The following is a 26,564-nucleotide window of genomic DNA, read 5'->3' as shown; positions in this document are numbered from 1 at the left end:
GGATCCAGGCATCAAGCTGGTCAGATACATGCCAGTATATAGTAAGCAGCTGGCCTAACCTGGGTAGTCCCTGAGCTCCCTGCAGGGAAACTGAGGCCCAGAGTGCTATAATCATAAGCCAGGAGTCGTGCAGGCAGAGCAGGGAGCTAAGCTGGGGTCAACTGGCTTCCGTCCAGGCTTCTGGGCACCCAATCTTGCCACCAGCCTCCACATCTGTAGCTCAGGGGCTGACTTTTCCCAACAGCTGGGCCCACTGGGAGCTGTGTGTGTTGGTGCCAAGGCAAACATCAGTGGTGGAGGTGGGGGCAGGAGGTGCCTGCAGGCTCTGTGTTCCTTTGCCTTCCTGAACAGACAGGGCTGGAGCCCCTGAGCAGCCCAGCCTCCTGCTCCATGATCATTGTTCCCAGTGATGGTTTCCAGATGCTGAGGAGTCACAGGTTTGGGGCTGGGCCAGGAGAGCCAGGCCAGCCCTCCCCAGTACCCCGCCGCCACTGACACCACCACCGGTCTTGCTTTTAAAGAGATGGGCCTTTCTCCCCCAATCCAGGCTTTCCCCTCTCAAGCCCAGCAGCCTCACTGTCCTGCAACCAGCCCAGCTCCTGGGGTGAGGAGCCCTGCGCTCCACTCCCAGCTCTGACCCTAACTTCCTGTACGGCTTGAGCAAGTCACTTGCCTTCTCTGTGCCTCAGTTTCCTGGGCTGTAGAATGGGCAGATGGGGACAGCGTGGAGGTGACAGTATCTGACTGTACTTTAACAGACTGTGACCAGGATCACTGGGGCGGTGGCTCCCTAGGTGGGTCCCCAGACCAGCAGCAGCTGCACCGCCCAGGCATTTGAGACTCTGGTTCTCAGGCCCTCCCCAGACCTATTGATTCTGAGACTCTGGGGCCAGGGCAGCAGCGTGCAGTGTACCAATGCCCCGATGGTCCTGTGCGTGCTCTCGTGAGCGAAGAAGAGCGTGTGCTCTAGAAGCAGGGGCTCAGGAATCTGGAATCAGAAAGACGAGCACAGCCGTATGGCTTCAGAATGAGCCTTCACTTCCTGCTGGGGAATGTGGACTGGCGCTCCCAGCCCTGTGTGTGGCATGGTTACTGTGCAACAGTCAGCCTGGCTCCCACACCACCGAGTGCTCCTCTGGGACAGGCGCTCCCTGGGGGCAGGTCTGCACCTGGCTGGCGCTCCACCCCATCAGCACTTTAAAGGCGCTGTCTCAGACCCTAGCAAAGAGGCCATATGTGCACACAGGTTGCAGGGCATGTGTCCAGCTTGCCTTCAGCAGGTGTAGAGGGGGCCCTAGGGTGGCACTGTGGCACAGAGAGTGACAAGATGAGCCCTGGGGCAAGGAGACAGAGACCAGAAGGGTCAAGGAGGCTTCCAGGAGGAAGTGCAGCTTCCACTGGATTTGGTTGGGAGGCAGGGTGTGCCAGGTAGTGAGACTGGGGTGTGTAAAGGTGGGTATGAAAACAAGTACCACCAGCCAGCCCCTTCTCCTTCTCCTCCCTTTTCAGGGCACCAGCGGGATTATTGTCCTGTGGGGCTGTCCACAGACAACGGCAAGGAGGTCAGAGCTCAAGGTCATGTAGGAGGCATGCGGCGTTGCAGCAGTCAGTCAGGCCTGGGTTCAGATCCCAGCTCTGCTGTTTCCTGCCTGTGTGACCTCAGGCAAATCTCTTAACCTCTCTGTGACTTGGATTCCTCATCTGTAGGGGTTACAGGGAGGATGAAATGGCTGGTGGAGGTAACCCCACACATAGCAGGAGCTGTGAGGGTTTTAGAGCCAGGGAACCTGGGGCCCAGGCAGGGGAAGTGACCATTTGGGGACACTCCATCATCCTGCTTCCTGCAGAGCTTCCTGCACAGAACACCCTCGCCTTTGGGGACAGTGGAGAAAGGTCAGTTAGGGAATGTCTTTCCAGCCCCTTGGTGAAGAAGCAGGGTCAGCAGGGGTGGGAAATGTGAGGCTTCCTTCCTCCCTGCGACCCCCCTGTAAAAGTCACATAAGAGCAGCTCTTCCTCTGCAGAGCTCCCCTCCACCCAATTGAAGAACAGGTGCCACAGGTGTCCTTTGTACCTGTCCATGGCCTTCTGGACTTCCGATATCTCACTCAGCAAGGAGGGAATTGGGCAACAGCGAGAAAGGCCATGGTTCGAAGCCTTCTGCTTATTTGCTTTGTGACCTTGGACAGGTGACTTAACCTCTCTGAGCCTCTATTTCCTCACCTGGAAATGGGATCACAATGAAGCTACCTACAAGTTGTGTGCGTGGCCAGCCCCAGCACGCAGGGGAGACTCAGCACTCTCCACCCCGGTCTGTGGTTGCCACAGTCTCCTAAGTGCTGTGAGCTCCAGCGCTCACCCAGAGATGGAAAGTTTGCTTCTCTTTCTACCCAGATGAGGAGATCGAACCCCAGAGAGAGGAGGTGATTTATGTGAGGGTTTTGCGAGGCTGGAAGTCACGCCCACAGCCTCTTGCCAGGCAGCAGTGGGGGCCTCAGCCCCCAGGCCTCTGCCAGAGTGGCCCCAAACTGCTGACTTCAGCATTTCACTGGCCAGGGCAGATCAGATTTCTTTTCTGGCACTTGGCCACCCTGCACACCCTTCCCCCATCACTATTTTGAGCTGAGCTCCCCTGTCCCCTCCTCCCAGGGCTGTGGCCCTCACACCCAAAGCCTCACTCCAGGCTGAGGCCTTTCCACCTCTTGACCCACCACCTTCCCTCCAGCCAGGGAAGGCTGGGCTGGTCACGGCCATGTCTAGCCAGGCCTTGCCAGGGACGCCTTCAGACACAGAGCCAGGGGCCAGCTGCCCTGTGCAAATGGCGCTGCTAGCTCAAGACAGCCGTCCAGGGTGCTCAGCGCTGCCCAAGGAGGCGTCCTGGGACTGGACAGAGCCCACGCCACGATCAGCCCTGGCATTGCCACCTCCTACCTGTGCGACCTCCACCCTGCCCTAACTTCTGCTGTCCACCTCACACCTCACCCTTTGCAGGCACTGCCACTCCTGGTGTCCCCTCCAGCTGCCAAAGGATTCTGAGCCCCAGCCTGAGCCTAGTGCTACCATAGAAGTGAGAGGTGTGGAGGGCGCACCTGACCGCAGCACACAGAGAGGCTTGTGGGAAACAAGATGGCAGTAGGGGAATTTCTTTTAAATTTCGGATGAAATCTCTGAGTTTGGCAAGCTGGAGGTTGGGTCAGGGCAGGACATGACCTAGGGCAGATCATGTCTCTCGCCTTTCCTGGAGCTAAGTGTGTGGTGCAAACCACAGAGTCCCCTGGAAGTTCAGGGAGAGGGCCTTCTCCAGGGCAAGGCGGCGGGTGGGTTCTTGTCTCCACACCAGCCAGCCTGGGACTCAGCAGTGGAGTGAGCTCCTGAGCAGGGCATTAGCCCTCTCTGGGCCAGGGAGACCAGGGTGCCCCTGGAGCTTGCTCTTGAAGGGTACATGGCTGTTCACTGGTGAAGTGTTGGGTACAGGGAACAGCAAGAAAAAGGCACAGATGGGCAGCATGTCACTTGCAGGGAGTGACTTTTCTTTATTTGAGTGTAAGTGCTGTGGGTGGAAGGTCAGCTGGGGCCAGAAGGGGAAGGGGCCCGAATGCCTTGCATGTTTCATCTCAGCTCTGCAGTGAGGCCCAAACCTGAAGTGGGACTTCATTTAAGTATTTGGGGAGACTCTGCCTGGCCCAACTCAGGCGGTGACTGCAGCAGGAGAGAGAGGTGCAGTCGGAAGAAAGGTCTTGCTGAGCAAACAGGACCCAAAGAGGGATGTGCAAGATCTGGAAACAACAAATGGTTTTCAAACTCAATAGTCCCCTCCAGCAATAAGCAAACAGCAGGGTGGCTGCAGATCTTCCATCCACCCACTAAGGCAGCCAGCAATCCCTGTCTCTGCAGTGGCGGAGGAAACCTCTGTCTTTTGCAATCCCTGTGATTCGGAAGCTTTCCACCCCTCTGGACCGGCCCCTCTTCCCCTCCCGCCCCTCCGCTCTGATCCGTGTGGTTTGCTAAGGGAGGAAAGCCAGAGCAGGAAACAGATAACTTAGGGAGTGGCTGTTCATGTGATTAAAATGTCTTTGCTTTCCAAAATTTTTGCCTGAGATTACTTCAAATCGCCTGGCTGGGGTGGGATTTGGAGAGGGGGCTTCTTGCTGCCTTCTGGGCAGCAGCGCCTCAGGGCCAGGCACAGGGCTGGAGGCACGGGGTGTTGGGGGGCTTGGCACTTCCCTGGGTCCTGGAGGGGCTCCTTGGCCTCTGTGGGCCCCGTTCCCCTGAATGTCTCTGTCTCCCAGCCCTTTTGGTTTGTTTCTGCATCATGTCTCGCCTCTCCTGGGCACCCTGTCCCCCCTTCTCCTCTTATCTGCTCTGACGGGCGCTCTCTCACTCCCTGCCCCTCATTCCCAACATCGTGTCCTCACTCCCTGTCTCTCCAGGATCTCTCCCTCATCTCTCTGTCCCCCGCTTGTTTTCTCCTCTCTATCTCCCTTCCCTCCTCTCCACACCCCCACTCCATGCCCCCCTCCCCAGGGTTTTCCTGAGGCCTTTTCCTGTCCCTGTGAAAGCTCCCATTGTTCCTTGCACTTTGACAAACCCTAGTGTTGTGGAATCAGGATGGCATTTTTGTGGTGGCTTTGGGCTGGGAATGGGGGTGGGAGGGGTGACAAGAGGCCAGGCCTTCTGGGCCCATGCTGGGCTGCAGCAGGAACCCAGAAGAGGGGAGGGGGCCCTGGGCAAGGAGGCGAGGACGGCTGTGCGCAGACAAGGAGGCCCTTGAGGCTCCAGAGGAAGCCCCGGGTGGCCTCTTGCCGCGTCCTTCCTCCCTCCCAGCATCCTGCAGGCCGCGGCCCAGCCCACCTGTCCCTCTGACCGCCTGCTTCCTCCGGGGCCTCCGTGGAGCCTGCAGCTGCCCAGACCAGGCTGCAGGGACGCAGCCCTTCCACCTGCCTCCCCCGGCCGTGCATGTGGACATGTGAGTGTGGAGGTCTTTGGTTGGTCCCTAAAGCAGTACCACAGAGCACAGAGGGGAAGGAAAAGCCAGGGGCTCGGCACTTGGCAGACTTGCTGCCCCTGTCTCGAGCCTCAGTTTCCTCATCCGTCATTAGGGTTAAGAGTGCTGATTCAATGAGGCCGTGGCAGTGATCAGAGATAATTTCATGTGGTATGCATAGGTCCCATGCCTGTCACTTGGGAGGTCTGTCTGGCCTCTGCCTGAGGGTGTGAATCCAAGTGTGTTTTCACAGGTGTGAGTCTGACTTGGGCTTGAGCCCAGGAGTGTGTGGCTAGGGGAGTTTGCGACTGGTGTGGGTCACGGTTGGGGAAAGGGTCACAGGGCTGACTTATTTGGAAGGCCTTGGACTGAGAGCTCCATGAAGACAGGGCATTCTTCATCTGTCTTGTTTCCATATTTCTGGAATTTTCCACAGAGCCTGGTGCAGAGTGGGTGCTCAGTGTAAATTAGGTGAACAAATGAATATTGAGGTGGTGGCCAGGGTCGGAGGTAAGAGGTGCGGCTGTGTTCCTAGGAGCAGACTTTTTCTTTAATTTTCTCTCAACCGTCTCACGGAGAGGCCGCACATTCAATGGAGAGTGTCGTTTTGGAGTCAGCAAATTGGGTTTAAGTTCTGGCTCCATGGCTGTGTGGCCTTGAGCAGGTTGCTTGGCCGCTCTGTACCTCAGTTTACTCTCCTGTTAAATGAAAGAGCTCTGGAGAGCCAGGTCAGAAAGCGTGTGGCACATTGTAGGTGCTCATTGAATGCTAGTGTCTCCAGCTCCACCAGAGCAGCCCCCTCACATGGAAGATAGAAAAACCAAGGCTCTGGCCGGGCACAGTGGCTCACGCCTATAATCCCCACACTTTGGGAGGCCGAGGTGGGCGTATCACAAGGTCAGGAGATCGAAACCATCCTGGCTAACACAGTGAAACCCCGTCTCTACTAAAAATACAAAAAATTAGCCGGGCGTGGTGGCGGGCACCTATAGTCCCAGCTACTTGGGAGGCCAAGGCAGGAGAATGGCATGGAACTGGGAGGTGGAGCTTGCAGTGAGCGGAGATCACGCCACTGCACTCCAGCCTGGGTGACAGAGCGAGACTCCGCCTCAAAAAAAAGAAAAAAGAAAAACCGAGTATCTAAGACAGGCGTGGGAGAGCCAGGGCCCAACCTGGACCTCTGACCTCTATCCCCTGTTTACTCCGCACTGCCCCAGGCTCAAGGAGAGACACTAGGGAGAATGACCAGGGACCTTCTGCCTCCTCTGGTAAAGGCCTCCAGAAAGGGCCAGCAAGGCCACACAGAGGATCCTAGGCTGGGGTCGTGAGTCCGTGGTCAGCCGTGCACCCCCTCTGTGGACTAGTTGCCCCACCCCTGTGGCCTCGTTGCCCCACCCCTGTGGCCTCTGTTTCTACATCAGTGGAAAGTCTTTCTCGAACTCCTGAGACCAGGGCTCTTCCTCTCTGGGAAGGTAGACTGGAGCCCAGGGCCACCTCAGCGGCCAGGCTGCAGGAAAGCACGCAGACTGGGCAGACCGGGCAGGACAGGGGCCAGCAGGCAGCCCATCTGTTCTTTATTTCCTCCCCCTGCTCCTCTTGGCTCCAGCCAGAGCCTCTCAGCTGGACGCACGGTGGGGTCGGCCTTGTGCTCCATGGGAGGGCGGAGCGTGAGTGGGCTGCCAGGCACATGCTGAGTTATGGGCCTCCTGGGAGGCCAGTGACCCTGCCCAGCGGTCAGTCCAACCTCTCATTCTGGAGATGGGAAAACTGAGGCCCAGAGATGGGGAGGGATGCCCCCAGCATGCCAGGACCCATGAGAACAGCGGCCCCTTCCCGTTTCTCACCATCCCGGCTTGGTGGGTCTCTTCTTTGTGCAACCCTGGCATGTTGTGTAGCAATTTAGAAAGTGAGCCCACGTTAGGTGGCTTGGGCTCGGATCTGGACTGCCCCATTTCCTGGCAGCGTAGCTTGGGCAAGCCATGTAACCTCTACATGCGTCAGCGTTCCCATCTGAAACCTGGGACTAACCGTACTTAGCTCATGGATGGTTGTCGGGACACAAAGAGTGCCTAGCCCTGACCAAAAATACCCAATGTTGGAGCAACAGTGATTTCTCCATCCCAGGGTTTGGCAGGGCACAGGCCTGCGCCCCTGTGCAGATGGGAGTGGCAAGGCCAGGTCTGGGGGTGAGGCACATACCTCAGGCTAGGAGGTATCGAGGCCTATAGCTGGAACCCATATCCAGAGGGCAGAGGCCGTGCATCCTGGGGCGCAGTGCAGCCTGGAGTCATGGCGTGCAGGGCACAGCCTCAGGCTCTCAGTGCCCACCCTGCTCTCCTCCTGGTCCCTATGATTCTCTGCCTCAACAACCAAAGGCCACAATGTCACCTCTGTGCAAAAGGGACTCATTGTCTAAAAGGGATGGGGAGATCAAGCTTCACCCTAAAGGATCACTCACTCGTGGTGGGACTTCAAGCACCTGGAGGGGAGTGACCAGTCAGGCTGTGGTGTCACGTGACAGCGTGTGGACATGTCTGGCTTCCCTTAAAATGGAAGGAGCAGAAGGGACCCAGGGGTGGGGAGTGCATTCCACGGTTGGGGGGCTAGCTCTATGGACATGAGTATGATCCAACAGAACCAGCAGCCTGAAGCCAGCCAGTGCCCAGGCCCCAGGGTCCACACCTGCAGGGGCAGGAGTGTGGCCACAGCCACCATCTCTGTGGGATTTCTGTCACCTTGGGAAAGCACAGTGCGCCCCCTAGGGGGCAGGAGAGGCCTGCAGGCCAGGGAGTGGGCTGGCTACCATCTTCTTCCAAGCCATACCCACTCATTAAAGGCAATTCATTCATTAAGACAGAGCATAAGCTGCAGAAGTAAGATCATCAACAGTCCTGTCTCTCAGCCCTTGTGGCTGCTTTCCTGCCAGTCCTGTTCTTGTGCAGCGGTTATCTTCGGTTGCTTATCCTGCTCTCTTTATAAGTATTTTCCCAAACCCCGAACAAAAATCACCATAACTATTTTAATGGCTTTATTGTCATTCATCCAAAGGGTATAACGTAATTTAGGGAACCCAGGCATTGTTGTTGAATGTTTTGCTCATTCCAGATTTACATTGTCCTAACTCATGCTGTAATGGACATTTTTGAACACCCCTTTTGTCCGCATGTCTGATAATTTCCTTGGGATAGTCGCCCAGAGATGGATTTGCTTAGGATAAGGAATGCACATTTTTTTAAAGTTTGAAGGCTTACAGAAGTTTGAAGTTGTCCTATAGAAATACAGTAGGAAAATATACCTGTTCAGCCCCCACCCCAGCAGCATCTCAGAGTGCCTGTCTCCACACCTGCCTGGTTGGCCTTTACCAGCTGCAGGGGTTGGGAGGACTGTAGAGTTGGAGTGCCTCCAGAGTCACCAGATCCACCTGCCTGACCAGGGCAGAGGCCCCCTCAGCAGCCTCCCTGATACTTGTTCTCTCAGCCTCTGCTTGCATACCCCCAGTAAAAGGCAGCTCACCACCTCCCAGCCAACCTCAAGAGATTTCACGCAGGGATGGGAAGAAAACACTGAACCGTTCTGAAGAAGTGCCCAGAGAGTGTGAGCCTCCTCCACATCTCTTCCACAGCCGCTGGCTTGCCTGGGGGGCCCCTCCCACTTCCCCGCCCTGCAGCACTGCCTTCTCTGCTCCTTGGCTTGGCTCCTCCTTCCCACCCCCACGCTGGCCACAGCTTCCCACTTCCCAGGCTGCCGTCGTGTGACGATCCCAGCCTCAGTCTGGAAGTCAGAGGATCCTTCCCTCCCCCGAGCTCAGTCAGATTTACTGAGTGTGTCCTTGAGTGAGTCCCCTTGCCTCTCTGGTCCCCAAAGGGCCTGTCTGTGCTACAAGGAGTGGTTTCTGAGCTCCAGTGAGCTTTGCCCAGGCTGCTGGCAGATGTGATCCCCCAGAGGGGTACGTGGCAGGGGCCTGGGTCAGGAGAGCCTGGTCAGGCCTGGCATCCTTCCCAGCCGGGCGGGTGGTGGCCCCTGCAGTGCTGTCAGCAGTTACCGTCTGTTTCATGCTGAAGTTTATGAGAAGAGGCCGTGCCTTTCTGGGAGGAGGCAGGGGGGGTGTGTGGTGAGTAGAGAAGCCTTTGTTCTGTTAGAAATTCCTTCTCCCCTTGGCCCTGCCCTCATTTGTAAGCATAAACAACGTCGGGACTGAACCCTTCCAGGAAATGGCTCCTTGCTGCTAAGAGCTGCCCACAGTCCTTCTTCTCCTCCATCCACTGTCTTTACCCCTGCCCTGTAGGCCACCTCTACCGAGGTCACTGCCAAGGCCTGACACTGGACTGGGCTGAGGGGAGGCCCTAGGAATTTTCTTATAAAATTCCTGCTAGGGGGTCTCTCCCAACCAACACAAGCCTCCATCATGGTGGGGACAATTTTGGGGGTGGCAGACAGAAGAGGTGAGTCAAGTGTGGCCTTGTGGAAGAGCCTGCTGAGCCTAGCCTGCTGCCCTTCACGCACTGGAAGCACTTTGGCAAGTCCCACCCCCTCCCTGTGCCTCAGTTTCACCATCTGTTAATAGGTTGATAATGTCCCCTGCCCCACAGGATTCTAGGAGAGTTGGCTGGGGGCCTGACGGGCTGTGGAGTCCTAAGCATAAAGCCCAGCACACAGGTGGTGCCACACAAATGCCAGTTCTCTTTCCTCTTTCCTCAACCTCTGCCAGCCGTGTCCCCAGAGCTTCTGCAGCGTGGTCCTTCCATGAGAATTCTAGAAAGCGAAGACGCCTGATGCTGTTTCTTCTTTTGCTTGCCAGTCCATTCCTACCCAGGGATAGAGAGCTACCCAGATATCCCTCCCAGGTTTCCCTCCCATCTCTGGAACCATCCTCCTGGGACTAATGCCTGTGGACCTCAGCCCTAGCCTCTGCAATACCTCAGACACCTCTGCTCTCTCTCCTAGTGCAGGCAAGGAAGAAGAGAATCACCCTGAAATAGCTAATGGTGACCGAGCACTTGCAGTGTGCCAACCACTGAGCTGAGACCTTTACACGCATGAATGTGTCAAATCCCAACAGCCCCGGGAGGCAGGTCCTTTATCATCATCCTGGTTTCCAGATGAGGAAACCAAGGCACAGAGAGTTTGAATAACTTGGCGAGGAGCTCCTTGGATAGTCACAGGCAGAGCCAGATGTCATTGCAGGCATCTGGCCCTGGAGACCACAATTGGAGCCACATCCCATGCAATGGCGTGTTGGAGCCGGGCCCTCCCAGTGCCTGGCCTGACAGCAGCCGTGGGAATGGTGCGCTGAGGATGTCTGGTCCTGCAGGAGGCTGGGGCCCCATCCCTTGCCTGCCAAGCAGCCCACACGCCCTGACGGACGGCTCCAGACGGCTGCTTTTCTAATTACATGGTGCGTCCGTGCTTCCTGGCTCACCCCTCGCTCTTCTCTTTCATCTTCCTGTTCCCCTCGGTTCTCACTCAGTGTCTTCTTTATCTGTGTGGGTTTTCTTCCCGTTCATTTCTGAAGCAGGGGCTCTGGGAACAAATTCCCAGAGTCCACCTCCAGTCTGGCCCCAGTCCCCACGCTTCAGCCTGCCCAGTGTCCTGGAATGACTTGACCCCTCCTTCTGGTACCTTGACCCCTGTCCTTTGCCCCAACTGTGTGAGGCCAGGCACCAGGTCCTGTGAGCTCTCTGAGCTCAGAGGCCTGCAGAACCAGATCCAGAGTGGGCCTGGCTGGTGAGAGTCCCCAAGTTCCCACCTTCAATCAAGGAGTCTCAGACCTCAGCATCAAGGAGGCACCCATGCCTGCCCCCTCATCCCCTCTGAAGACGTAGATGCTTCTGGGGAGACATGGGGGAGTGAGTTCATCCAGTGCTTTATTTCAGATAATGGAAGATGAGGGGTTGTGATAGAGGGGGTGGCTTAGAAGTCACAGGTTCCAGACCCCAGGTGAAGGAGAAGGTAGCACCAGAAACAGTCAGAGGGACATGCACTAACTTGAGATCAACAGAGCTCAGTGTGCCTTCAGAGGCACACGTTGACCCCTCTATTACAAACTGACTGGCCCCGGGCCCTAGCTGCCCACTGAGCACTCCCCTGGGTGTGGCTGACCCCTTTCTCAGATCTGACCAGTGCTGAGGGCAGCCCTGCCCTGGAGCTCAGGCTGAACCTTCTCCCAAGAATGTTACAGCTGCCAGGAAGGCCACTGAGGACCCAAAGACGTTAGGCAGTGGGCCCAGGAGATCAGGGTGGTGTTGGTGTCACTTTCTAACTTTAGATCTGCGCACTCAGCATGTATGTCCCCTCTTAGTGTTTTGCCTGAAATTCTAGCAGGCTATCACCAAGTGGTAGTAATGGCACCTGGGACAAAGAGGCATGATTACTAAAGGAAGAAACTATGTACCAATTTTATATACCACTTTTTGTTCTACATTAATAAATAACAATGGCACTAATATTCCTGTTTTGTCTTCTGTGTGCCAGGCACTGTTCTAAATGTTTTGCATTTACTCCTCAGCTCATTTAATCCTCAGAACAGTCTTATATGGTAGTTACTATCCTTATCCTTGTGAAGTAACTTGCCCAAGATCACAGAGCTGGGATCTGGATCCAGAGCGTGTGCCCTTAACCATTACGCACCACTTCATAAATGGGCAGTTCCCCAAGGAAAGTTACTATGGCAACATCATCTCCTAGCCCAGCACTTCTTTAACGTAATGGCATATGAATTCCCTGGGGCTCTTGTTAAAATGCAGTTCTGATTCTGCAGATCCAAGGTGGGGCTCCAGACTCTACATTTCTAACAAGCTGGTGGTGCTGCCACTGTTGGTCCGGGGACCACACTTTGAATAGCCACTGTAGAGAGCCTGCATTTAAGCCTCTCCAACTCAAAGCCTGCGAGGGCCTAGTAGAGAACGTAAATTCAGCTCTAGCTGGTGGGAGCAGAGGTGATGTGGAGGAAGCACGTGCATGCAAGCCGATGGGGCAGCCACTCCTTAACCTCAACCAGCAAGGATTCTAGACCAGTGTGGTCGTATTGCTGTGTGAAATCTCCCATTTGCAAATATTAGGGTAACTCATTCAACTTTTAAAAACACTTGCAGCTTGCACGTGAATGTTCATAATAGCATTATTCATAATAGTCAAACATTAGAAACAGCCCCAGTGTCTATCATCTAATAAATGGGGTAATAAAACATGGCATATCCATACAGTGGAATATTATTTGGCAACAGAAAGGATTGAAGTGCTGACATATGCTGTAGCATGAACAAACCTTGAAAACATGACACTAAGTGAAGCCAGACACAAAAGGACAAATGTTGTATGTTTCTACTTATATTAAATACCTGGAATGGGGAAATCCAGACAGACAGAAAGTACATTAGTGGCTGCCTAGGGCTATGTGGGATAAAGAAGTGGGAGTAGGATGGGGAAGGACTATTACTGGGTATAGGGCTACTTTTGGGGGGGCAATAAAAATATTCTAAAATTAGATTGTGGTGATGACTGTATACTCTGTGAATATACTTAAAACCAATTGATTTGTCCACTTTAAATGGGTAAACTGTAAGATACATGAATTATGTCAGCAAAGCTGTTAAAATAACACTGTGTGGGAGACAGCTAGTTTCTTTCATATATAAAATGCAGTAACAAATCAACAAGAAAAATTAGGCTATTCCTGCATGAAAAAAGAATCACAAAAAGTATGAACAATTAGTTCACAAAGGAAACACAAGTGATTCTTAAATGCATGGCAAATTCACTCTTGCTCATAATAAAAGACATACAAGTCAAAGCTCCTCTGAGAAGATTTTATACCTTTTAGATTGGTGATAATGAAAACTCTGTTGATGCTGATATGGAATGTTAAGTTGGGATACCTGCAGTATGTGGGAAGGGGCAGTGGCAATTTGCTCTTTAAAAATTAGTGGTGCTCATACCCATTGACCCAACAATTTCACTTCTATATTCACAAATACACTCACACATGTGCAAAATGATACATATATGAAGTTATTCATTATAGCATTGTTTGTAATAATGGAAGAACAGAAACAAGCTAGATGTTCTAAAATAGTAACTGGTCAATGCACTACGGAGCTTGCACGGACTTATACTGTGTGCACCTGTTAAACAGAATGCAGTAGCTCTATTTGTAGTTATATAGGGAAAACTCTAAGATGTATTATTCAGTAAAAAAACAGTAGCCAGGCACAGCTGTATGCACCTATGTAGCCCCAGCTACTCAGGTGGCTGAGGCAGGAGGATCCCTTGAGCCCAGGAGTTTGAGTCCAGCCTGGCCAATATATCGAGACCCTGTCTCGAAAAAATAAAATAAGATAAATTTTTAGAATGGAAGATGCAGAACCAGGAAGATGCAGAACCAGATGGGATAATCTGTTTCCATTTTCATGAGGGAAAAGAATGTATGTACGAATGTGCATGTCATATGCATCTGTAAATGCAGGGCCCGCCTTTGGAGTGGTGTGAGGGAATTTAGATTGCCTCCTAGTAGGGGAGCTGACTGGGTGCAGGGAGGAGGAAGACTCATTGGCACTGCCACCAGTTTCCGTGCTTGTATTGCCTCTTCAATGACCCTTTAAAGCACACTGCTGGGTAGGCCAAAGAGTGCCTGTGTGCAGGCCCATGAGACCAGCTGCCCTTGATGACGTGTGAGTTAAGGAAGTAATTTCCAGCCACCATTGAGTACTTTACTCCTTAAATCTAGAAGAGACATGCACCATCTCCTCTGTTTTTTCACCATCTCCTCTGTTTTCTGTTCCCTATGTGCCTCCCAGCCTTCAGATTCCCGTCTGTGCTCTGGGGATGACCCTGGTATTATCTAGACTGGGGACAAAAGGTGCCTGCACACATGGACACAGGACATGAAGACTGAGGCGGAGGCCAGGGGAACCCTGTGGGGCATCATCTTGGCCTTTGGACTCCAATCCCCTGTGTTTGCTTCCTGCCCTGTAGGCACGCCCCAAAGGCGAGGGCCTGACTCCATACCAGGGCAAAAAGCGCTGCTTCGGCGAGTACAAGTGTCCCAAGTGCAAGAGAAAATGGATGAGCGGGAACTCCTGGGCCAACATGGGGCAGGAGTGCATCAAGTGCCACATCAACGTGTACCCACACAAGCAGGTGAGCCGGGCAGGCTGGGGCCTCCCACACAAGCAGGTGAGCCGGGTGGGCTGGGGCCTTCTCAGAAGGACCGCGGGAGGGCAACTTTTCCCTTACCGGACCTCAGTTTACTCCCTCCTACGAGGGAGATCTCTCTAAGTTGACCCTTTCTTTCCTTGTCTCATCTGAAATGGGAGGGAAGGGAAGGGAAGGGAAGGAGGATGATGGGGCAACTGCACCAAGATCTTGAGACCAGAGAACCCCAGGGAATTGTAAAACTAGTGAACAGGGTGTGCTGTTGTGAGACAGAGATGTGCGGACAGCAGGAAGCAGCAGAAAACTCAAATTTCCTTCCTTGATCCATCCAGTCGGCCAGTGTCAACAGGGTGGCTGTGTGCACCAGGCCCGGGCATGTGGGAGGGGTAGGGCCAGCTCCTCCTAGGAAGGTCTTACCTCAGGCAGCTGCACAGGGAAAGCCACTCAGAGGAGCTGATGCTGACTTGGGGACCTGGAGGATGGGGGGAAGCTAGGCCTATCACAAGTGGGGGGCTGGCCATCCTAGGAAGGGGGCACAGCAGGTGCAAATGCCCTGAGGCTGTAAGGACTTGGGGTGCTTCAGGCCCACGGTTCAGTGAAAGCGCAGGAGAGGGCAGCAAGAAGCTTGGGGTAGAGGGCTAGATGGGGCAGTCACAGAGCCCTGGGGGCACTCGAGGGACCCAAGAGCAGCAGGGCTTTCAGATTCATTTTAAGTCAGTTACTCTGGTTGTGTGCAGAGATTGACTGTGGAAACCAGTGGGAAAGCCAATAGCATAGCCTCATGCGAGCTGGGAGGGGACTGAACTCTGGAGGTGGCTCTGGAGCTGGATGTGACACCAAGCATCACCAGATCGGTGGTGGAATGTGGGGGAAGAACAGGAGCCCAGGAGAACAGTCCCACCCCAGGCAGGCTGGAACACCTGAATGGATAGAGGAGGTCGTTCCTGAACTGGGCAGCCTGGGCAGGACACAGATGTTGGAAATGAAACCAGGGGTCCTCTGATACAGGTTACATTTGAGATGTTTGCAAAAATCCAGTTAGAGATGTCAAGAAGGCAGTTAGATCTGTAATTCTGAAGCTCATGTGAGAAGTCAAGATGGCCCAAACGTAAGTGGGTGTCATCAACCTAAACGTAGTAGGGAATGGATTTGAGTTCCTGCAGAAAGAATGTAGACAGAGTAGAGAAGGGATTCCCTAGACCAAGTGATGCTGAATCCCAGTGTTTGATGGTCAGACAGAGGAGGAAGACTCAGTAAGGAGAAGGAGAACCAGGGGGCGTGGAGTCCTAGAAGCCTGGGGTGGGGTCGGGAGAGTGCTGTTGGAGGCTTGGCTGGTGGTTGGTGCTCAAATGTCAGGTATAGAGACCACAGAGGAGTGCCTTGGAAATTTGGCAATAAGGCGATGGTCCTCAAATTTTACAAAGCAAAACAAAAGCATTACTTTTACATGGGGAACTTGAACTACAACCAAGGTTTGAGAAGCACAGAAGCCTGGCCCGTCAGGCATGAGGGTGAGAGTGGAGGTGCTGATTTGTAGCTGGCCTGAAAGTCAAGGCAGTGTCCATGGAGCAGTGTTAGGGGAGGCTGGTGTGGATCTGGCTGCAGAGGGAATGCCTCATTGTCCACTCTCTTGAGGAGAGTTTGATTGTTGAGAGAATCACAGCAGTGGCCGCAACTGGGAAGGAGCCCTTGGGCTGGGTGTTGTGGAGATAGTAGAGCTTGGAGCCCAGTGCAGTCTGGTGAGAATGATCTAGAAGACAGCAAAAGGCTGATGGTGCAGGGGCAAAATGGGGGATGCTTCACCCATCGGCACAGGAGGGATGGAGAAGAGGGGGTAATTAGGAAGGTTCATGGGTTGGATGGTGCAAAGAAGAACCTCACATCCAAGGCTTCTGTTTTCTCAGTAAATGGGAGATAAGCGGGCTGGGGCGGGCTTGAGGAAGGATGAGCAAGGAAGCAGCCTGCTAGGGAAAGCTGGCTGGACCACCCAGCCGCATCCCAGGCCCAAGGAGGTGTGCAATCCTAATGCAGTGGCAGGCATCAGCCTAGTTCCGTGACTTGCTCCAGCACAGCTCGCCTGGCAGGTGCAGGCCAGGCCTGGTGTACGGAGGGTCCACGGGGCAAAGGTTGGCTGGGCGAGCACTCCAGAGGGCAGATGGTTGGGGAGTAGGCCTGGTGTACGGAGGGTCCACGGGGCAAAGGTTGGCTGGGCGAGCACTCCAGAGGGCAGATGGTTGGGGAGTAGGCCTATTTGTAAAAGTATGATGGCCGTGCTTCATCGTGGGGCATCAGCAGGGAAGGGAAGCTAGACGGGACTGGTGGAGAGGGAGGCCGGGTGGGCCTGTGGACTGGGTGGAGTCTGGGAGCCAGTGGAATGGAAGGAGAGAACGAGGGGGCATAGATGGGTGGTTTCTGAAGAAGCCCAAGTCTAGGGTGTGGCTGAGGGGTGGTAGGAGGGAAAGGTCACTGTCGATGAGGTAGTGGGGGATGGAGGAGCCAGGGGTGGGGTGGGCCTTCCATGTGTGCTGAGTCACCGCAAAGGACAAGCAGACAGAGGAGGCAGGAGGGGAGAGGGCTCCGGGAGCTACTGGGGGAAGGCTCCCCTGAGGGAGAGATGTAAGACAGAGCTCTGATGGGGTAGAAGGTCAGTAGACCGGGGGCCCGGAGGATAGCTTGCAGCCTGGAAGGGCAGATAAGTGGCCTGGGAGGGAGCAGGGGAGGAGGGAAGGCAGATAATGGTGGCTGGCTGGGGGCAGGAGTCAGGAACAGCCCAGTTTCTGCAGGGCCTCAGATGTATGGGGGCTGCTGGGGTCTGTGCTGACAGTCCTGGGGGCTGGGTCCTTACGACCCCCACTGTGACTTAAGCAGAGAGACAGGGCCCAGCCTGTGCACCAAAGCCCCACAGGAACCCAGTCTCCGCAGTGGCTCCAGCCCTCAGCCCCTGCCCCGATACTGCCCCAGCATCTGGCTGGGCAGGGCTCCTCACCATGCCCCTTCCACAATGCCAGGCCCATTCCTGGCTTGTGTCACCATCCCCAAGCTGGCAACGGCCCCACCTGCCTCGCCATCTCCATCCTGCCAAGCTCAGTCCCAGCACAGCTCCCTGACCACCTGTCCCCCATCTCCACATTCAGGATCAGCTCTCCCAGGACCCAATCTAAAGGATCCCTCAAGAGTGTGTAGCTGGGCCCTTCCCCTCTTCCAGTCATTAGGCCACTGTTGAGCACCTACTGTGTGCACTGGGGACACTGAGGCCCCAAAAGGAGACAGGACTTGAGTAGTCAAGTGACCAGTGACCAGTCAGCTGGTGTCAAGGGGCCCTGGAACTCAGGTCTCCCACCGCCCAGGGCTCTATCTCCTCTCCTGAGCTCCCAAGCTGGGAGGGGGTGTGAGAGTGGTGCCTCTCTATCCCCCAGCTGTCGGGAGCCTTTGAAGAGCCCAGTGGCGGTGCTCCCCATGTTGCCCCGCAGTGGAGAGGGCTGGTTTATTTCTCCTGCCCCACAGAGCCCTGACCTGTGTGGCCTCCGTCTCTGGAGAACCCCCCACTTCCCCACTCTCCTGGCCGCCACATCTGCTTCCTGTCGGCCTCCAGCTGCAGCTCCCCCTACCGGCTCCGGTCCCCTCAAGAAGAAAACACCACTGGGCCTTGCCTTGCTGCAGGGAGTAGGGGAGGCCCTCCACCACGGTCAGCCCCAGCTGCAGAGTGTTTTCCGTCTGCCGATGGGAGTGTCTTGACAGCTTCCCCAGGCTCCTCGCCCAGTGGCAGGCCAAGCGGGGCTGAGCAGTCGGGCCAGAGCCCGGGCCCACAGAGGGAACCCCCACCATGGGGTCATGGCCAAGGAGGGGGCACAGCTTAGATGAGCCCAGGAGGGTGCTGGCAAGGATGTTTCAAGATCACTTCACCCGGGACTTCGCTGTTTCCCCTGCCCCCATGCTGCCCCTAACCCTATATAACACATGATACCAATACTGGCCAACATTTTGAGTGCTCTCTATGTGCCAGGCACTGTTCTAATCCCTTTGCATAGACTAATTTACTCTTCACAGCAACCCTATCATGTAGAGTTAGCCTACAGCCTTAGCCCCCATTTTATGGAGGAGAAAATTTAGTCCCAGAGAAGTTAAGTGATTTGCTAAAGGTCACACAGCAATCACTAAGTCTTCTGGAGCTTTTTATGGTTATAAAATACTTTAAGACAATCATCTCGGCTGGGCACAGTGGCTCATACCTGTAGTCCCAGCACTTTGGGAGGCCAAGGTGGGAGGATTGCTTGAGCCCAGGAGTTCAAGATGAGCCTGGTCAATATAGTGAGACCTCGTCTCTAGAAAAAAAATTTTTTTAAACAATTAGCCAGGTATGGTGGTGCATGCCTGTGGTCCCAGCTACTTGGAAGGCTAAGGTGGGAGGATTCACTGCACTCCAGCCTGTGTGACAGTGACCCTGTCTCTAAAAAAGACAGTCAGCCAGGCGCAGTGGCTGATGCCTGTAATCCCAATACTCTGGGAGGCCAAAGTGGGTGGATCACTTGAGGTCAGGAGCTCAAGCCAGCCTGGCCAACACAGCGAAACCCCGTCTCTACTAAAAATACAAAAATTAGATGGATGGTGGTGTGTGCACCTGTAATCCCAGCTACTTGGGAGGCTGAGGCAGGAGAATCACTCGAACCCAGGAGACAGAGGTTGCTGTGAGCCGAGATAGCATCACTGCACTCCAGCCTAGGCAACAGAAATGAGACTCTGTCTGAAAAAATAAAAATAAATAAAAAATAAAAATAAGACAGTCATCTTATTTACTTCTCTATCTCACACACACACACACACACACACACACACACACACACACAAGGAAAAAGTCAGTGAATATTATTAACCTCTCACCCAGATCCCAAAAGGGCAAGTTGAGGTTGTGGAGGAGAAAGATCCTTCCCAACAGCCCTTAGCTGATAGGCGGCAGAGCTGGCATGCAAAGCTCTGTCTATCTGACTTTGGTGATATCATGTCATATGGAGACGTTGCAGAAGACACCAGACACAGAGTTTTCCAGAACAGTCTTCAAAACAAGCTGGCAATGACCCCTTCAGTCTCTATGGAGGTTCTGCCCTCAGTCCTGGGCCTGCAAAACCTCTGTCAGCCCCAGAGATGAAGACTCAGAAGGCAGATGCCAGTCAGGGTGGGTGCAGCTGGCAGGTGCCAGTGAATTCCCAGGGGAGAGCGCTGTGCCTGTGAAGACACGTTCCCCTCCATCAAACACAGGAGGGTGCTGCCCTGGGGACAGAAAGCTAGGGACTCAGACGGGCTGGGAGGGAGTGCTGCAGTCTGGGGTGGGCACTGGTCACAAGCTGGCCCTGAGCCCCAATACAGTGTAGCCAGTGGGGCCAGCTGCAGGCAGTAGGCAGTATGTCCCTGCAGTGCAGGGCTTGGAAACAGCATGTGTGGCTTTCTAGCCACCCTACCTACCACCTCCTCACTGCAGGCCCCAGGGATGTCCCTAACATCTTGGGGCCTCAGTTGCCTCATCTGTGGAAACTCCCTTCCCCATACATCTGTGACCTGTTTCCTCCCTGTGCCACTCACAGGGAGGTGGTGACATTAGGTGGCCTGACTTAGGTGGCAGTAGTTTGCCACATAATGTGTAAGCCATGGGGAGTGAGGGTTGTGTGGGGCCTGCTGAGTCTGGCCTTTCTGGCCTGTCCTGGAAGACTAGGTCCAGGAAGAGGCCCTGGCCAGTCAAGGGGGTGGGGGCTGCAAACCAGCTTTGTTTTGGTGTGCTGGAGGGGACACTTCACAACTGTACTGATCGGACCGTCCTTTTGGAGCCAAGCAGAGTCTGTGTGGCTGGTATCTCCAGGATGAGGTGACAGGGACCCAGATTCTAACTCAAGGTGGGAAGTCTTCTTATAGTGCAGGCAGTAAACTGAGCGGTGGGTTCTGCCAGCAGGCAGCTCTCCAGCCCTGAGGGCACCCAAGCCCCAGATGGAGGAGCTGTTGGAGGTCTCCCTGGGACGTCCAGGAAAGCAGGGAACGTGCCCTTCCTAGGTCCTTTCACCTTGGGATCTTGGCTCAATTTTGATAGCCCTCCACCAGCTGGTGTCCCCCTCCCACCGATAAGACAAACCACAGACAGCTTCTGCATGCCGGGCTGTTTGTATTCATTATCTCCATTGAGTTGTCTGGTGAGAACAAGCCCATGAGAAAGCTGTTATCAGCATCCCTGTTCACAGATGGGAGCATGGAGACCAGAGGGGGCAGGTGGCCTGCCCAAGGTCACACAGCTTGTAGGTAGCAGAGCCGGCATTCGAGCCCAGGTCTGACAGGAAGTCCAACTCCTCTCTTCCCTGGCCAGGACGAAAGCTGGACAGGGAAGCCAGTCACCTGAAAGCCTCTTGTGATGTGGTTGACGTGCCTGTCTTTCCCTCCAGGCCTTGGCTTTGTGACTTTAAGCCTGGGAGCACAGGGATGGGTTTTATGACCCCTGGGCCAGGGGCAGAAGGGTGGTCCCTGGATCAGAACCCTCCCACCACAGTCTCCCCACCTGCCTTCTAGAACCTTCTGACTCTTCCATTCCCAGACCGCTCTGAGTGTCCTCTTGGGGCCAAGACTGTGGATTGGGTGGAGAAGCCAGTATACTACTTTTGAGCCATTCACAGCCTGGCCAGGGGGACAGAGCACACCCTCTGCTGCCCTCCCCTGTCATCCCGGGCCATGGTCTGCAGTCCAGGTTCTCCTGCCCCCTCTCCTGGGCATGTGGCCCCTGGCTGGCCCTGACCAGCTTCCCGTGAGCCCCCCATGTCCATGCAGGGGACCCTTCTGCAGGCAGAGGCTCCAGCTGAACAGAAGGCAGCATCCCCGTGAGCTGGCCAAGAAAGCATCCACTCAGGAGCTGTTCCTCATGGCCTCCATAAATTCTCCAGGGAAACAAGTCTTCGCCAGCTTTGGAGAGTCAGGAGGGGAGGAAAAGAGCGAGCAGGGAAGCTCCCTCTCTAATAGAAATGTGCTCGTCTGTGCCTTCCGCTGTCCAGTTGACACACTCCCAGACGTCTCTCTGGATCCTCCCAGTCCCCTGCAAATGAGGCACTGTGAATGGCCCACTTCACAGATATGGAAACGGAGGCTCCCTGCGATCACCCAGTGAGGACAGGCCCGGCAAGTCACCTCCCTTCTCTGGGCCTCAGGTTCCTTGTTAGAAAACTGAGGTTTCATTCATGCAGCCTCAACAAATAGGGCACTGGGCCGGCCCTGAGATGTGGGGGTCAATCAACACTCATGGAGCTCGCTCACCACAAGCCCGAAGCGCTGTGACTGTGCCTGGGTTAGGCTTCCCTTGAGTTCTGAGGCCACACAAGCAGGGCTGCGAGTGGAGAGTGGCCAGGGAAGAGGCGCCGGATGCTGGGGTCGGGAGATGTGGGTCCAGGCCTCCGTTGCTGTGGGCCTGGGTTTCCTCATGTGACAGGCTGCACCCGTGTCCTGCCTCTAACCTGGACTCACGTGAACTTCAGGTGCTGGCTCCTCAGGCAGCACTCAGGGCAGAGCAGAGCAGAGCAGTGCACATGGCCAGGGTGCCAGGTACAAGGCCCCTCCACAGCCCTGGCCCAGCCTAGGGCCCCACCTGTGTGCCCCAGGACTCAGACACCTGCATGCGGGCTCAGCAGGAGGGCCCCGGCACCGTGGCTGAAACAACCTGTGACCACAGGCGCCCTCTCCCCACCCCTCATCGGGTGTGTGTCTCTCCCTCACTGTGTCTGTCAGTCTCTGTCTCTGTAGAGGTGTGCCTCTCTGTCTGGTCCCCTCCCTGTGTACCTGTCTCACCTGTCTGTCTCTGTGTGTCTCTCCCTGTCTGTCTCTGTGTTTCTATCTTTCTCTCCCCTCACTCCCCTGGGCCCCTTCCTCCTTCTCTCTGCAGAGACCCCTGGAGAAGCCCGATGGCCTGGACGTGTCCGACCAGAGCAAGGAGCACCCGCAGCACCTCTGCGAGAAGTGCAAGGTCCTGGGCTACTACTGCCGTCGTGTGCAGTGACGGGCTGCCCGCCCGCACCCAGAGCCACCCCCCGCCAGCCCGAGGAGACGCTGTTTCCCTGTGCTACTCCAATGGGCTGCGTGTCGCCCTGTGCATGGGGTGCCCTCGCAGGCCTGCGGGGCTGGGCCGGGGGCTCTTAGCGTCCTTGTCTTGTGTGTGTTGACAAACAGTGTTACTGACATTGCTGCCCCCAACAGGCCAGGGAAAGCAGGGAGTCTGGGGCTTTTTGCAGGCGGGCCTGGGGTCTCAGTGGAGGGGACAAAGGCAAGCAAAAGCCCATGTCCAGGAGCCCTGGGTGTCCCCACAGGCTCTCCTCTGAGAGCCTCTTTGGGGTGAGCAGCCTTGTATTGGCCACAGGTGCACTAAATTTACTGTGAATCCCAAACCTCCCCAGACCAGACAGGCCGCCTGCCCCCACCCAGAACCTTCCGGTTTGCCCTGTATGGAAAGCCACTCTCGGAAATCCCTCTTTCCTGAGTCAGCAATCATGGCAAGGGGACATGTGTTCCAACAGCTGCTGGGGAGTGGACCTCTCTGTCCCTTGCCCACCTTAAGCCCCAAATCCGGACCCCCTCTGACATCACTGGCATTGCACCTGGGTGTGTCCCCCTCCCCACCCTATGGACCCAGATAGGAGGGGTTAGGCATAGGGGAGGCACAGAATGCTGGACAGATGCGTCCTGGGGAACGTGGGGCAGCCCCTCCCACAACCCCCACCAGACTGCCTTAGGTTTTGTCAGCCCCACTCCCTTTCCTTCCCCTCTGCCTCCCACCCACTCTGGGGGTCCACATCAAGATAGCTGGGCCCAGTGTGGAAGCCCAGCGTGTCTGTTCTAGCAGAAAGGACACAAGCCTGGTGTTCTGGAGACCTCGGCTCAAGTCTTTGCCCTGCTGCCGACGCATTGTGTCACCTTGGGCAAGGACTTCGCATCTCCAGGCCTCAGTTTCCCCATTAGTTAAATGACAGCATAACACTAGAGAGCAGAGGGCCCATTTCAGCTCTGTTGTTCTGGGATTCAGGCTGGCCGGTGCTGTGTCCTGGAGCTTTATTTGGGGAGTTTCACCCAGAATGGTGGGAGAAACCTCCCAGGTGCCAGGTACCCCGCATCGTGACCCTTCACTTGGTGTCTTAGGAAGTCAAGCTGAGGGATGCTGAGTCCTCCCCTGCTGGCCCCTGCAGCCCCAGCCTTGCTTTTCATCCCCCACCCCTGCAAACATGGAGGAGCCCCCTCCTTCTCACCTTGGTCTCCTAGCCCCTGACATGGAGAACCCTGAGACAAGCCACAGAACCCCTCTTTTCTAAAATGGAAACAATAATTTCCTACCTCCCAAGGGAGCAGAGAGGCCTCGTGGCACGTCCCTGGCCAGGGAGCCCACTGTCCTGGCTGGCGGCGGGATCGTGCGCTCCTCTGTCTCCCGGATGAGAAGCCCCGTTTCCATGGTCTTGACCCTTCCTTTCTCCCGGCTGTCAGAACTGGGTCTCTTGATTTTGCCCCTACATTATGCCTCTGTGGGAAAAAAAAAAATCAGACCAAGAAATGGGCCTGAAATTCAGTGTTTACCATGGCTCAAGGATGCCCATCTGGTGTCCAGTTGCCTTTTGTATTCAAATGAAAATGCTTTGTACAACTGAGGAGTTACGGTGAAGTGTTAACCAGGGGTCCAGGGAGCGAGTTGAAAAGATGGAGTGAGTGTATTTGCAGCCAGGGAGCTGCAGGGTGGATTTGAGGGGCCATACCCTCTGAGCGCTTAAAAAAGGTATTTGCTCCAGGCCAGGCAGCAGGCTGTGGACACCCTTACCACCACTGGGGACTGCCACTGAGGACTCCCCGAGCACGTTGTTCCCCGTCTTCTCCAAGGTGTTGAGGTGAGCTGGAGTTGGCCCCGGCCCAGGCTTCTGTCCCAAGGAGAAGCTGCCACTGACAGTCATCCTACCGCACTGCTAAAGAGAATGTTCGCAGTGGTGGGCGGCGTGCCTGTGCCAACCCTTCCAGGGACCCGGCCATGGGGGACCTTGGCCCAAGGATGCCTGGGGCCTGCCAGCTGTGCTGCAAAGGTGGGGGGGCCCACACCCTAAAACTAACCCAGGCCCCAGACCACTGGAGGCCAGGGCTTCCCTGCACGGGCTAAGGGGAGTTGGGATATCACCCCAAAGTGACCTTGCCAGTGAGCTGTTCAGCAGGTAGCCACTGCCCTGCCATCTGTGCAGAGCCAGCCACCTTGGGGGCTGGGGTTCCCGCTTTGAGGCCCACCCTCCATACTCCCCTTGACTCGGCTCTGGCTGAACTGGGGAACTCTCTTGTGGTCAGCAAAGTCCCTGCCATGCAGGCCAGGTGCCATTGAGAATTAAGTGCTCAGAGGGCCAGGAGCCCAGGGGACGGGAAAGTGTGTGGTTTTAGTACGTTCAAAAGGGACAATCGCTTGCAGTTGGTAGATCTAGCGATCTAGTTGGGAGATAATGGTGTTTACCCCATATGAAGTATTCAATAGTTCTACTTGTGAATTTGTATTTATTTTGAGTTATACTTGACACAGAATTCCTTTTTTAAAAAAATATGTGTGTATTTTGGAAAAAAAATTCATAGATGTTAAAATTTCTGCATGGTTACCAGTTTTTCTCACAACACTGAATTTGGTAGCTTTTCCCGAAAAAATCTTCACAGTAATTTTTTGTCTGTATATATTTGAGGGCCTTTTTTTTAAAAAAAAAAAAAAAAGAAAAGAAAAGAAAAAGAAAATAAAAATATAATTGTTTGATTTTTGAGATTAAAACAAACAAAAAGAGAGGCATTTTCAAAACTTCAGAACTTTCAGGAGGGCAAGAGAATATCAAACAAAGATTTCTGGAAGTATTTTGCCAACCTTCTGGTTGAGCTGCAAGAAAATATTTATGGTGAGAACTTTTCTGTTTCCCGTTATTGGGTTTTTGGTTGGTTTTTGTTTGTTTTTTACTATGCTTTGGTCTGTAAAAATATGCAACTGAACTACATTCAGAAGGAAATATTGTCTACATAGAATATTATATGAAGTTGGTACATAATTCTGATGAGGAAAAAAAATCTTTGCAATTCTTTAAGCCATATTGTTGTTTTTCTGTGTTGTTTTTCCTGGATGAAAATATCAGTATTAAGTAGACAGCATATTATTCAAGTGTTTAGACTTATTAATATGTTCTTGTCCTGTATTTATACATATGTGTATTTTGGAAAGTATTGCCTTTTTTAAGGGAAGCTATAATTCGATACATAGTGAAAAAGGGAATGGTGACCCCTTTGTGCCTCTTCCACTGAGGATAACAAACAGCATTGTAATCCATTCTCTTGCACCTTCTTCTTATTATCTTGTTATTACGGTTTTATTAATTTTGTAGAGGGGCAGGGAGTGGGCAAGGGGAAGAAGCAGCTTGTTTGACTAACCAGCCCCTCTGTGGTCCACCAGCGTCTTGGCTTGGTGGGAGGGCTCTCAATCAGCAGGGCCCCAGGAGGGCAGAAGAAGTGGGGCAAAGCCTGGCCTCGCCGCTCGGGAGCTTTGCCATCTGAGCCACGCCTCCTCCAGGCCATGCTCCTTGAACTTGGAAATGTCAACCGGAGCCCTTACACCAGCCCTCCAGCATCTAATAGACTTGAATCTACTCTAAACGAATATTTAATCCAACCTCACTACATTGTAGCTCAGTCCAACGACTAACCCTGAAATGGGGGTGTTCCAGCCTTCAGCGAGATGGCCAAGCGGTCCCCTGGGGGCTGTGGCAGCGGGCTTATCCTTCTCTGTTGCCAACCTTGCTGTCCGACCTCCTCCGCCCCCATGCGGTGACCCCGTCCGTGTCTGTGTCTGTCCATACGTGTGAGTCCAGCTAAAAAGACAAAACAGAACCCGTGGGCCCAGCTCAGAAGGTGCGTGGAGAAGGCTCCGACGTCTCCGAAGTGCAGCCCTTGGGATGGCATTCCGTTGTGTGCCTTATTCCTGGAGAATCTGTATACAGCTCGCCTATAGAAATATAGCCTCTTCATGCTGTATTAAAAGGACTTTTAAAAGCAAAAGAGGCTCACAGGTTTCCTTGTTCACGCAAGCATGTAGGGAGGCTGGACTCTTTCAGAGGCAGGAGACGGGGCAGGCATCAGAGAGACTTGGGGCTGGCCTCAGCTCCCCTGGGTCTGGGTCATCTTGTCATTGCCCTGCCTCCATGCCATTGATTTGCCTCCTCCCAGCCTCTCTGCCCCCAACTGTACACTCTCCAGGGCGACGGCCCTCCCCAAGTTGGCCCCAGACTGGGTGAGATTGTCGGCAGATGAGGTCACGCGTTCACTCAGCGGGGGGACTCCCGGGTGACCATATATAGGAGTGAATCTGCCTCAGAGACGGCAGCCCTGGGCCACTCCCACTTGGCACACTCGGCCAAGATCAAGATATGGGCCCAG

General features: G+C 54.5%; 1 protein-coding gene across 1 annotated transcript in view; it reads left to right on the top strand.

Annotated features, from left to right (window-relative positions):
• Positions 1 to 26,186, top strand: part of ZCCHC24 (zinc finger CCHC-type containing 24) — a 63,611-nt gene extending 37,425 nt beyond the window's left edge. The window contains exons 3-4 of the mRNA XM_034930963.4: positions 13,953 to 14,117; positions 22,033 to 26,186. Of these exons, the coding sequence (XP_034786854.1) occupies positions 13,953 to 14,117; positions 22,033 to 22,146 (279 nt within the window). The 3' untranslated portion in view covers positions 22,147 to 26,186. The remainder of the gene's footprint in view (positions 1 to 13,952; positions 14,118 to 22,032) is intronic.
• The last annotated feature ends 378 nt before the right edge of the window (positions 26,187 to 26,564 follow it).

The sequence above is a fragment of the Pan paniscus genome, chromosome 8, assembly GCF_029289425.2.
Source record: "Pan paniscus chromosome 8, NHGRI_mPanPan1-v2.0_pri, whole genome shotgun sequence".
NCBI lineage: Eukaryota > Metazoa > Chordata > Mammalia > Primates > Hominidae > Pan > Pan paniscus.
Note: the sequence above shows the minus strand (reverse complement) of the source record. Positions and strands in the feature narration are given on the sequence as shown.